This window comes from Panonychus citri, unplaced genomic scaffold (assembly GCF_014898815.1).
Source record: "Panonychus citri isolate SS breed McGregor unplaced genomic scaffold, ASM1489881v1 Contig00062, whole genome shotgun sequence".
Classification (NCBI taxonomy): Eukaryota; Metazoa; Arthropoda; class Arachnida; order Trombidiformes; family Tetranychidae; genus Panonychus; species Panonychus citri.
Window position 1 is genome coordinate 27,062 of NW_026515467.1, and position 14,313 is coordinate 41,374.

The 14,313-nt window shown below is 32.1% G+C and overlaps 3 protein-coding genes across 3 annotated transcripts; all 3 read right to left on the bottom strand.

Moving 5' to 3' along the window:
* Positions 1–6,883: 6,883 nt before the first annotated feature.
* LOC128385942 (uncharacterized protein F54H12.2-like) lies at positions 6,884–8,122 on the bottom strand. The gene has a single exon (XM_053344874.1). The coding sequence runs from the start codon at positions 8,120–8,122 to the stop codon at positions 6,884–6,886; it is 1,239 nt and encodes a 412-aa protein (XP_053200849.1).
* Positions 8,123–9,275: 1,153 nt separating this feature from the next.
* LOC128385943 (uncharacterized) lies at positions 9,276–9,704 on the bottom strand. The gene has a single exon (XM_053344875.1). The coding sequence runs from the start codon at positions 9,702–9,704 to the stop codon at positions 9,276–9,278; it is 429 nt and encodes a 142-aa protein (XP_053200850.1).
* Positions 9,705–13,486: 3,782 nt separating this feature from the next.
* On the bottom strand, positions 13,487–13,981 carry LOC128385944 (TATA box-binding protein-like 2). Its single transcript, XM_053344877.1, has one exon. It carries the CDS (start codon positions 13,979–13,981, stop codon positions 13,487–13,489), a length of 495 nt encoding a protein of 164 aa, XP_053200852.1.
* Positions 13,982–14,313: the final 332 nt, after the last annotated feature.

Sequence of the window (14,313 nt, forward strand, 5' to 3'; positions counted from 1 at the left end):
AGGTGGTGGTGGAGGAGGAGAATCACCAGCAATCATAATTAGAAATATATAATATTGTAATACAAAAATTAAGTATTAATGAAACTAATTACTTGTTAATCTGAACAATAGTAACTGAAAGTAAACAATCAATTTTGTTCTATGGAGAACATTTGGTAGCGCAAATGTGTCGCCATCTATATATGCACAAAGGTATTAATACAGTAAATGCGCTAAAATCGAATGAGTTAATGATGATTAAGTGCATGTAACATATAGTTAGTATAATAAGATTATAATTAACTACAATTAACTCACAATTAACCACAATTAAGCCCAATTAACTACAATTAAGTGCTGATGAGTCACAATTAACCACAATTAAGCCCAAATAACTACAATTAAGTGCTGATAAGTCACAATTAACCACAATTAAGCCCAATTAACTACAATTAAGTGCTGATAAGTCACAATTAACCACAATTAAGCCCAATTAACTACAATTAAGTGCTGATGAGTCACAATTAACCACAATTAAGCCCAATTAACTACAATTAAGTGCTGATGAGTCACAATTAACCACAATTAAGCCCAATTAACACATTAAGTGCTGATAATTCACAATTAACCACAATTAAGCCCAATTAACTACAATTAAGTGCTGATGAGTCACAATTAACCACAATTAAGCCCAATTAACTACAATTAAGTGCTGATAATTCACAATTAACCACAATTAAGCCCAATTAACTACAATTAAGTGCTGATGAGTCACAATTAACCACAATTAAGCCCAATTAACTACAATTAAGTGCTGATGAGTCACAATTAACCACAATTAAGCCCAATTAACTACAATTAAGTGCTGATAATTCACAATTAACCACAATTAGGGTCGTGTATGCGATATTTCGATTCAAGTTAAAACCTCCATGACAATATTAAGAATTTTTTCAACAATTTGAAATGCGCGCCAAAATTTTGACTTGCTCAAGAGATGGCGACACTTTCTAATTAACTTACTTTTCTTACCAGAAGATGGCAGCACTTCTAGGATTTTCATTTATCATCATTTATCTTCCAAACGGATGATAATTTTTTTATTCTATTCACAAATAAATGTTCAGAAAACTCATGTCTTCATGATTATCACGAAAAGATCATTCAGAATATTATAAATTATCTGTCAATTCAATTTCTATGTTCTCAGACGTAACTTTAATCGTGACACTTAGGGTATATAAGGAGAGGACTATCAATGAATCTCTTCAGTGAGTCCAATGCTCGATGTTTGGCAACTTCGCCCTGAGAGTTAATTGTGATGAGCGCTTTAGGGAAAACCTTCATTAACACTTTTCATCTTCACTCTTCAGTGTTCTGTTACAAAGTGATCGTAAAATCATTTGTCAGCGCCATCTAACGGATAATAATTTCCTTTCGTGATTTGTGTTATTTGCCACCAGTGCCCTCTAGTGCTTTTTTGTGTAACTATTTTTTATTTGTTTCAGTGACTTTTCATTATCTTATAAGTGATTCTTGTGTATAAATGGTAAGTTCATCTCTATAATTAGTGAAAAGTAGATCTTAATTTCAATTTCATCATCATTTCATCTAGGATACACCAACTATTATCCCATTAGAACCTACTTGTTTTCTAACAGACCCTCGAACCAGATCTATGTCTGATGTTGTGGTACCGATGGAACTAAAAATGCCAGGTTATCGTCCTCTTCCTTTAACTGCCAATCAAAGAGCCAAACTTAGAAGGAAGAAAAGAATAGCTGATATTAGAGCTCGTCCAGATTCTGATAATTATAAGATGATCCATTATTTGCATTGTGGTAATAAGACACTAGCAAAAAGCGTGAAAGATGAGAAAAAATCAATTTGGTGGCTGAATCAATCGATCGCAAACAATGAGGATCTAAATGGACCCTATTATAAAAAATATTTGGAATGTATTGAAGAATTAAAAAAACACAAACGACAATCTGATACATTTTACGATTTAACTAAAAGAAAAAAACAATAGTTACGTTTAAGGTTCACAGAATAAACATGATTTGATAAAAGAATTTGAAATTGAGATCTACTTTTCATTTAACTTCCATAATTTTGATTCATTCTAACGTTTGAAATTACAGATAAAATGATTTTATGCCCTTGCTGTCAGAGACAATACGAGAGTCTTAGTGTATATGTTGCCCATCGTTGTGATTGTCGATTCAATCCATGCAGAATGATGGATTTTATGGAAGGTCCACCGAATAAAAGACTACGGTTAGAAGCTTCCAGTTCTTCAAGTGACTGCTCATCGTGTACATCATGCAGTAACTGCTCTTTATGCGTCGAAGCATTAAATTCAAATCAAAACATCACATATAATAACGAGAATAATGACCAACAGGAAGATTCGACTGATGCTCATGAAATCATGCAAAATGAACCTGAGCTTATAGAACTTTCAAGTCAATCAACGATAGACTTATGCTCAGATAATGACGATTGTCCGATTGATTTATCAACAAGGATCGGTCAACCAGAACGACAATCTGTCATCCAGTTTGCACCAAGACCTACTTATATTACCTATAGGATTGATCAAGGTACCTCACCAATACACTTTTCACCTGAACCATCACTTGAACCAGCACCTGAACCAGCACCTGAACCATCACCTGAACCATCACCTGAACCATCACCTGAACCATCACCTGAACCATCACCTGAACCATCACCTGAACCATCACCTGAACCATCACCTGAACCATCACCTGAACCATCACCTGAACCATCACCTGAACCATCACCTGAACCATCACCTGAACCATCACCTGCACCAGCACCTGAACCATCACCTGAACCATCAGCAAGGAGAAATGAATCTACAAGAGTACAAAAAGGTTCAGGAACTGCTCGTCCGCGAGACTTCATCTGTAACAGTTGTGGCAAGTCTTATACAAGACAAAAATTTCTTGATAATCACATTAAAGTATGTGGGAATCACATAACATTTGTGCATCCAGAAAATGCTCCTGATAATATCGGTATTTTCAAATTGGTAAAATCGGCTTTCAAAAAATATTTACTACTATACCGTACCACTAATATAACAGGTCTTGATGCAGCTTATGAACTTCAATGTAAAATGGAGGAGATTAAATTAGTACTCAACACACTTTTGGATGAATTTGGAGCCATTAAGTATAGTTTATGTTTCATAGTGGAGTTCATCAATCTCGTAAATGGTGAAAAAAGTAAAGGTGCCTTCGAATCTGATTTGATTCCATGCAACGCAGCTTCTGATAAAGAAAAACTCAATAACAATGCTCTTGAATACATAATTGACCGAATCGATCAATTTACTCAAAGAGGTTCTGGTTGGACAATTCATAAAATTACTTCTTTGGACTTATCAGCTGGTAAATATAAGCCTCAACGCGGTGGTTGTAATTTTCATCGATTACCAGACTTTTTAAAAAATAAGAAGTGTTTGATTTCACCTCAAACAGAAATAGATTGCTTCATGTATTCTGTGCTGATTGGTTTGCACAAAAGTGATATCAATGTTGGACGAGTTAGCAACTATACTAAATTCATTGAGAAATATGACTTTTCTGATGTACGAGGATCAGTTCCTGTTGAAAACATCGCTCGGTTTGAAAGGAAAAATGATATTTCAATCAATATCTACACTTGTATGTTCGGCAGTAAAGCAATCGTTCCTGTGAAAATCTGTAATACAGAAAAGACTAAACATGTTGACCTTTTTCTCTACGATCAACATTATTATATGATTTCTTCCTTCAATCGCTTAGCTTCAACAAATGATAAACATACTAAATATCACTGCAAGCGATGTTTTAGTACTTTCAATAGTAAACAACTTCTTGCTGATCATTTGCTTGACTGTTCTCTAATAACAGCACAAAAAATTCTACTTCCCGACGCCAGCGATTCAACATTGAAAAGAAAAGACTTTCATAAAGAAGTTAAATTTCCAGTATGTGTTTATGCTGATTTCGAGACACTGAATATAAAGAATGATGACGAAACTCATATAACAAGCACATTAGAACCATGCAGCTACGGATATGTAGTGGTTGACTGGGAAGGTAAAATTATACACCAAGATTTCTATTTAGGTGAAGATGCAGGCAAAAAGTTTTTGCATAGCCTGTTGAGTGTGCAGTCACTTATCTTGAAACATATTGAAGATAACATCAAGCCTCTTTGTCTTACTCCAACTCAAGAAAAACAATTCAAAGAAGCGGAAATATGTCATATTTGCTTGAAACCTTTAACTTCCATTCGTGTTCGTGACCATGATCACCTCACTGGTAAATTTAGAGGTGCAGCGCATCAAGATTGTAATGTGAATTACAAGCTACCTAAACAAATTCCTGTCATATTTCATAATTTAAAAAACTTCGATGGGCACATAATCGTAAAAGCTCTGGATTCAACAATGGTACAACAAGTTCCACAAATAATAGCTCATTCAACAGAGAAATTTATTGGCTTCATTCTTGATAATTTCAAATTTGTTGACAGCTATGCTTTTCTCGCTGCAAGTTTGGACAATCTAGCATCAAATATTCCTATTGATGAAAAGAAACAACATCTAAATCAACTCATAACTGGCGATGTATCTCTTTTGCTGAAAAAAGGGTCCCTTCCTTATGAATATCTTGATGATATGAACCGTTTCGAAGAAACTGAGTTACCTGATAAATCTGCTTTCTATTCTTCTCTTTCTGAAAGTACAATTTCAGATGAATCATATTCTCATGTACAATCTGTTTGGAATCAGTTTAACTGCAAAAATCTAAGAGATTTACATAATATTTATTTGAAGACTGACGTATCATTATTAACATCTATATTTGAAAATTTCCGAAGAATGTCTATCGATAGTTTTGGGCTAGATCCACTTCATCATTTCTCATCACCTGGACTAACATGGGCTGCAGCCTTGAAGACAACGAAAATTGAGCTCCAACTCTTTTCAGACGTTGACATGCTGTTGATGATTGAAAAAGGGATTAGAGGAGGACTGACAATGGTAAGCAAAAGACATGTGAAAGCAAATGATCCTGAATTTCCGGATTATGATCCACAAGAAATAAAAAGTAAAATTCTTTACTTGGATGTCAATAACCTTTATGGGTACGCGATGTCTCAGCGACTTCCAGTTGATGGATTCATATGGTCTGATGAATCGTTAGATCAAATTTTATCTACTCCAGATGATAGTGATCAAGGGTTTATACTTGAAGTTGATCTAGAGTATCCAGTTGACATACATGACGATCATTGTGATTTACCACTTGCACCGGAAAAAATGCTCATCACATCATCACTTTACAGTCCTTATCAGGTAAACCTATTGGAAAACTTAGCTGAGACTGGAATAAAATCATACCCAACAAGCAAACTTGTAACAACTTTTACTCACAAGATCAAATATGTTGTTCATTACCAAGTATTGAAGTTTTATGTGGAAAAGGGTATGAAAGTAACTAAAATTCATAGAATAATCAAATTCAATCAGAAACCATGGCTTGCTGAATACGTTGATTTTTGTACATCGAAACGACAACAAGCGGAAAGTGATTTCGAAAAGGACTTCTGGAAGCTTCTGGTTAACTCTATTTATGGAAAAACAATAGAGGATAAAAGAAAACATGTGAAGGTACAAATCGCACTTAAAGATATTCAAGCTGAGAGATTGATGAGAAAAAATCAGTTGAAAAAATTTGTGATCCTTGACGAAGACAAAGCAATTTTTCAACTTAAAAATTTACTTATTAAAATGGACAAGCCAATTGCAGTTGGTTTCACTGTACTCGAGCTTGCGAAACTTAAAGTTTATCAACTGCATTATGATACTTTCAAGAGATATTATGGTTCAAATATTGAACTTATTTATACCGACACTGATAGTTTGATCTATCATATCAAAACTGAAAACATCAACTCAGATTTATATAATTTTTCTCATATAATGGATTTTTCAAATTACCCCCAATCACATCATCTTTTCTCTAACGAGAATAAAAAGAAAATAGGATATCTCAAGAATGAAATCGCCGGAGATGAAATTACTGAGTTCATAGGGCTCAAGGCCAAACTTTATACAATCAAAACACTCAAAGAAGTAAAGAAAAGAGCGAAAGGAGTCCCAAGAACTTCTCTCAAGCAAATTTCATTCGAAGACTATAAACAGTGTCTTTACAATGAGTCAATAAAAGCAGGATCTTCGACAAGAATACAGTCGTTTGATCACAATATAACAATGATGAATCAACGAAAATTAATGATTTCACCATTTGAGGATAAGCGTTACTACTTAGACAAAAACTCATCTATTCCTTATGGTCATTATTCAATTAAATAATCAATTTCAAAAATTAATGTTTATATTTGTTTAAAAAAAATTTATTAATCATTTCCATTTTGATAATTCAAAAAATTAAATATTTTTTCAATACATGAATCAATTTTGTCTCATTATTAATATGTTCACAACCGCGAAATAACTTGTAAAAGTCATTTAGATTATAAACTGAAATTACAAATAGAAGACAGAAAAATCCACAAGCAACTGATAAGTTACCTTGGTATTTATTAGGATTGAATAGATAATAATCAGATATTTTCTCAATAAATGTTAGTATTAACCCTTGAGGTTTCCTTCCGAATGAATCAAAATAATGGACGATTTTATTCGTATCGAGATACATTGCGACCCAATGACTTCCCTCTTTATAACTTTCATCTAAATTGATAATGATTGCTTTATCTTTACTGAGATTTGTTGGTAATTGATCGATCGGGAAAACACCAGCAAACCAGGGAACATCAGTAAGTAATGTAATTATATCGTTTGTAGTTAACATTCTTAGTAATCCAAATTTACGTTACGGTCTTTATCAATTGTAATTAGATTATCGAATTGAGCAAAAACGATAACTTTAAGTGATTGTTTCAATCGATCACTGAATTTAATGTCAAGTCTTATATTACCTCTTTTAATCAGAGATAATGTCCCGTTCTCAGCACCAATTGATCCGTCAGGTGAGAGATCAAATGAAAATAAAGTAGATGATTTACCATATTCATCATATGTAATATTAAGTTGTGGGATACCTTCATCTTGTCCAAAGAATCGGTATAAATTAATAAATTCTCTCATATAATAATTAGAACTGAAATTAGGTGAGTACGGAATTGATGGAATCATATTCCCATCAACGTTGAGTGAAATAAAATTCGTATTGAAATGTTTAAATTCAAAGGGATCGAGATAAATGCTTTCCTCTTGAGCAGCATCTTTAACTAATCCCACTAATATTCTACGAGGTAAAACACCATGATATACATTTTCGATTGAAGCTGATGATTGACCTGAAGGAATTGAGAAAACTCTAGTATCGTTCCTTGTTATGAAATACTTTGCAGGGCCTTTTTCAAGACCTGCAATTATACTTTTCTGAGCTTCAGGGAATAATTTAACACGTTTGATGTGTAGAGAAAATTTCTCAAATTTGATCTCATATTTAGCTGTATCAGCTGCATCATATTTGATTAATGAAAATCCATCAGGACTTTTAGTGAATCTAAATGTTAATGGAACTCCGTTGATTAAAAGTTTATCCTGTTCACATAATGGAGAATGTAAACGAAAATACAAGTCAAAAGATGATCGTAAATTAGTTTCAGACACTTGGAATCCGGAATCCATTGGATTGGGAAATCGGAAAAAACAATCTTCAAAATAAGATTGGTAATGGTATGTATTATTGGCTTGCACAGTATTAACTGAGCCAAGAGATAAGTCCACTTGTTCAAATAACGAATTACCAAAATTAGTAACAGCTTTAACTTTATTTGCTTCTGTAAGTACTGCACCAGCAACTGTTTTAACACTAAGATGAATATGAAGCATTGTACATGCCAAATCTGTAAAATCTTCACTTGCTGGAACATTAATTTCATAAAAATTACTAGATTCAAGACTTGCATTAGGACGGTACTCCACTTCATAACTACTTTCAATTGCTGTTTGTGTTGGTGGGATTGAAAATACTTGTAATTCAGATTTGCTTGCAGGCATAGATGATTCATGTAAGTACTCCATTATGTGAATATATCACGTTTCTTTTTCTTGATGATTTTAACTTGTCGTTTTCTCTTTCTTATACCACTACCAGTTTGGTCAACTAAGTCACTTAATTTACTCAAACCTTGTTTTGCTGCATTTCTTAAACCCTGTTTACCGTGAGCCTTAAATGAAGATTTAAAGTCACTTCCGGCAAGATAATCAGCACCAACATTCATACCGGTTCTCACTAGATGTTTAGTTAGAAATTTTAATATTGGGACTCCATAACGTGCAAAAACTGATCCAATTCCGTATCCTCTCTGATATGGTTGACCTCTAAAGACAGAAATATCAGATATACCATAGCCAGCTTGATGCTGAAAATGATGACTGAAATCACTATCACACGGGCAATATATTTTTCGATTCATTTTTTAATTCTCTTATTTAATTTTCTTTTCTTAAACAATTTCTTTTCGTTTAAAATGTAAACTTAGAAAGACACGTCCAGATTTGAATTTAATATTATCACCACTTTCATCGACAATTCTTATACTTATTTCCTCAATTTGATTCATTCTAACTGGATAATAATATGGTGTTGTAAATGTAATGTGAGCTAATGTATCACCTGTATTTTTATTTAAAGGTATCACTCTCAAGACTCTTGCATGAGTATCACCAACTAAATGTTCATGTATAATATCAGTACAAATGAACACTAAATGACCTTTAGGTCCAGTATCAGGTTGATAAGGAGCAGTTATTTCAAATGTCCCATTTTTCTTAGCTTCAGGAATTCTCTTTTTGAACACGTACCAATCAAAACCGAGAAGTCTGAAGAACGATTGGTCATTAAACATTGGGTAAAGTGGTTGTAAAAGTTTCTCATGACGTCCATTAGCTTCTTATCATATATTAACATTGATGATCTATCCTGATGGATAGATGATTTCTTTAGAACAGAATTTCACTGTACCTGTATGATGAATAATCTTTGAGAATAAGACTCATTAACATAACATTCATTCTATTGCCTCTATGTGCAAGAGGGTAAATAATTTCTTGAACAGCTACCGACCATTCACCATCAAGAATAAGTTTTTTAGGTAATCGATTAGTAAATTGAGATAATGTATTGTTTTTATAAATATCCATACTGGCATTAGAAATAACATCAACAACAAATTCATTCGACATTTTCAATTGAATCAACCCAGGAATTAAATTTGTCAGGATATCCAACCCAGGAAACGAAATATTCTTTCTTTTTAGTACGTGGATTTATTCTAGTTCTTAAAACTTCATTGATCTTATATAAATCAGGTTCAACTACAGGATAGATCTCTTCATGATAAAAAATCGATGTAACTGGTTCATTATCATAGTCACGTAGACGATAAACATATCCTTGAGGTGTATGTTTGACTTTAGTTATATAATAGATTTCACGACTCCATGTTGATGTTGCACCTTTCTCAAAAATAGTTTTAGCTCTTGTTATTCGAACACTATCTCCTACTTGGTAAGGTTTTTGTTTCCTTTTATTTTTCTTTTGACCGCGGAAAACATTACTAACAGCTAATGATTGGTTAGTTAATGCTTGAATTGGTGTCATTTTAATAGTTCGATGATATGAGTTATTATATGAATTGATTATTTTATTTAATACATCTATATATTTGTGTTTGTTTTTATAATGTAAATAACGATAAATTCGGGATCTTAATGTACGATTGAATCTCTCGACAATAGCACATTTAATTAAATCATCAGTTGATGTGAAATGATTAATATTAAGTTTTTGTAAATATTGTTTTAAATATTGATTAACAAATTCTTTTCCTTGATCAGTTTGTAATTTTTCTGGTTTTCTCGATTTGAATATTTCTTTAAATCCGTTAATAACTGTATTCGAAGATTTATCTTTTAAAGGAACAGCCCAGGCAAATCTACTTAGACAATCAATAACAACTAATAAGTATTTATATTGATCGTTGGCTCTTGAAAGCCAACTCATATCCATGATATCGGCTTGCCATTGCTCATCGACTTTATCAACCAGAATAGGTAATCTTGGGAATGGTTTTTTTCTTTCACGAAATAAACTATATGTTTCTTGGTTTTGCAACCATGATTCAACATCATTGAATTTTAAATTGGAAATTTTAATTCTTGCAGTATCATATAATTTTTTAATACCTCCAAATGATCCAGATGATTCAGGATCATAATAAATTTTTTCTAATTCTTGTTCGATACTAGATCCTCCCATTTCAAGTCATTTATAAATTCAATTGCTTTTTCGTTCTTAATTAGTTTAACTGCACCTGGATACTTTAATCTTATCATCGTTAATACTCTTTTTGAACCATTTGGGAATTTAGTTCTTGCACCAACCGTTCGTAAGTAAGTAATGATTTCATCTATATTACTCGCATTTGAAGGTATTCCAGTTTCATTTGTGATTTTCCTTTCTCGGTAAACCAGGGATCCCTCTGATTAATGTTGTTAGTGCATCTTTCGCATCCATTCTTGAGTTTGAAGGATACGGAGAAACTCTTACAGGTTCTGGTGGTAATCGATATGGACTTGATGTTTCCATTGGTAATGTATCGTCTTCCGATTTAGTATCAATTAAAGTCCGATCATTTGTATGTGAAACTGCACTTTCAAATTCTGATGGTTCTGATTGTTGATCTTCATTATAAAATTCAGTTCCACGGTAATTTTGATGTTCGAGATTATGTTCTTTTGTTCTTGCCAACATGTTATTAATGAATTTAACTTTAACTTCAGTTGGTAAATTTTTATTTAACATACGTCTAGTTACACTGGGTCTCAAAACATTACGTTTATATTGATCTTCAGAAACCAAGTACATTCGAGTTACTGTATTCATTATTTTGACAATTTATTTGCAGCAATTGTTGCTAATAGTGTCAATGCTGGTTTAATTAATAATGGTAAGAATCCACCTTTCTGATTAATCAGATTTTGTCTCTGTTTCAATGTAGATTTACCGGTGAGAAGACGTAAATCTTTCTTATACCGTTTGAGTTTGGTTTTATGTTTAGGTTTCAAAGGTATTACACCTTTCAAGATTTGTTTAGCAATATCGGTAATTACAGGGTAAATAGATTTAGGTGAATTGGTAATGATTTTTCTTCTTTGGATATGTGATTTCGTCTTTGCAAGCTGTCGCAAGCAAGAATAACACTTGAGTGCACGTTTAACTGTCATTTTTAATCAACTAAAAGAATCGAACTTCTTATACTAAATATGCTGTTATATATGATTCTTCATCAAGTACATTTGTGAGAAATCTAGTTTCTATTGGGGTATCAGGTTTTAAATCGAAAAATAAATATGAATATGGTTTTCTTGTTGCATCTTCATAAATATCTTGTAACTTTTTAACTTTACCAGGTAAAATTTGTCTTCCGATATTAGTTATCATTGATTGATCACGAGGATTTTTAAAATAAACTACATATTGTGAATTTAATGAGATATTTCTCGATTCTTTACCACGAGTAAAAAAGTTTTGTACTAATAAAATAACAGATAAGTTACGATGGTGAGATCCTTTAGTAAATAATTCACTTATCACTTTTGAATTTGTTGATTCAAACATTAAATCATCAATAATAATCCATTCTGGTTTTATACCATCAAATTTTTGTATTAAATTTTCAGGTAAACCTTGAATAAAATTAACATTCGGCATTGAACTGAATATTTCCTGGTATTCTCCGTAAAAGTAAGTTATCTTTTCTGGTGGTGGGTAACAATATTTATTAACATTTGATACTAATTGCTTAATCCAATAAGTTTTACCCGAACCTGTTGGACCAGCAATCATCATTGTAAATGGATGACGTAAATAAACAGAGAAAGTTTGCATTTTAAAGATTAAATTGTTTATTGTTTTCTATTCTTAAGTAGATTCTGGAAAAATCTGAAAAAACGTTTTTTACGAATATTTCTTATGAAAATGATTAACGTAAATTTTTTGAAAAAAGAAATTTTACAAAAAATGATTAACATGAATTTTGAAAAAAATGAATATGAATTTTGAAAAAATGAATATAAATTTTTGAAAAAAATAATTAATAGAAATTTTTGAAAATTGATTAACATAAATTTTGAAAAATGATTAACATAAATTTAATTATCAACAACATCTATTCCATGTTCTTTAACATAATCCATATGTTTTTTCATATACTGGACAATATTTAGTGAACATCTTGTGTTCACGTTAGAAGAATGTAGATAACATGGTTGTTTTAACTGATCAATTAATTTGTATGAAGCACCATACGTTCCGTTGATATTAATTAGAGGGATATTGAATTTATTCAAGACAATTTCTGCTTCAACTGATCGAACGGCTACAATTAATTTTGATTTGTTTCTGCAAGCTCTGTAAAAAGTAACACATAGAGCTTCCAATTCATCATAACTTAAACCATTAGTGAATCCATTATATTTTAATCCGTGATGGTACTTCTCGAGGTATTGTATCTGTTTTTCTTCCTTGGGTGTTGGTTTACATTCACAAAATTTACCCACTTTCACATGAATTAAATGATCATCACCGTACATTGCAATCTCTTGTGGATGATAAGTACCATTAACATAGATACCTTGAGTATCGAAATAAGCACAAATATATTCCATGTTGACTGTTCAAAGTTTGGATGACAAATGAACTTGTGTTCACTTGATCATCTCTATTTATACTGTAGTTTGACGAGTGAGCAGAAAAGTTTCGGATCGGACTGAGCAAATCGAGTGAGTGCAGCGACATCTAATGATGTGTTGAGTAAATCATCAGCAGTAACTAATCCTAGGTTGAATAGATAACACTTTTCAGGCTCGACTTTATTACCTCTTATTGCTGTGAATTTATGTTCTAATAAATTCTCTTCAGTTGTTAATAAAGATAATATGTATAAGTCAATTAACTGTTTGATAGGTAGATCCTTGGATAACAAAAATAGAGCAGCAGGAACAAATGGTGTGACTTCTCTCCAGAAATCCATTGGAGTTAGAACATAAGAATCTTTTTTCATTATTTTTAGTGTCTCACTTCCGATTCTTTTAATGTGGATATCGTAGAAGAAGGCTTGTTCATTACGTAAGTCATTATTTTTGAAGAAATTAAATACAAATTTAAACTCTGATGGTGTTAAAGATATTCCAAATTTAGTCGGTGAACTATTATAACTATATCTGATATCCAGTCGATTACATTTTTCACTTCGAGAAATTTTAAAGATGATTGGACCATTAAAGATTCTGTGTGTTTTCCAGATTATACAACCCATTTTTGATGTTTACTCTTCAAAGTTCAAATGATAAATGAATTTTCATTTAGTTGAACCTCTCTATTTATAGTGATTTGATTCTGTCCATGAACTGCGCAATCGCAGTTTCAATTTGTTCGACACTTTTCGCGCCAACAATTACGATTGATCCAGTATGGAAGTACATGATTGTTAGTCCATTTAGTTTTGTATATATTGGAGGGAATAATTCAGGTTCATAACTTGTATCTTTTTTACAATATAATTGTTTAAGTTTTTCAGTATTGAACCTTACTGAATTATAACTTGATGCTGTTATATTAGATATTCTGATGAATGATATTTCACGATCAGGAAATATTTCCATTAATGTTAGAATTGTCATAGGTAGACTTTTGAATCCAGTTGCTGTGATTTTTCCAGATGCAAAAACTAGCAGCACACCATTATCAGTTCTTATAACTTGAGCGTTGAATTTTTTCTTTCGGTTTGTATTATCGACTTTGATGTCTATCGGTCCAATTGACCATATTGAAACTATATTATCAATCCGATAATCAGGCCAGATTGATTTGGTCATATTTGATATTATCAAAAAATATTGCACGGAATATTAGTAGTAAAATGACTGTTATAATTGTGAAAATGATGATTCGTAAAATCATGTTATGTTTCATGGAGAAAACCGTATCGAATGAGCTGACTACCGTCAGCTCATCCTCTTTTATACTGTTTTAAAAAAATTTAAATTTCGCGCCAAAAAAGGACAGGAAAAATTTGATCCAAAACCCTCAATTTGATTCAGAACCCTCAACTTGATTCAGAAACCCCCTGATCCAAAACCCTCAACTTGATCCAAAACCCTCAACATGATCCAGAGTCATCTTTTTATTAACTACTTCTCTCTACATG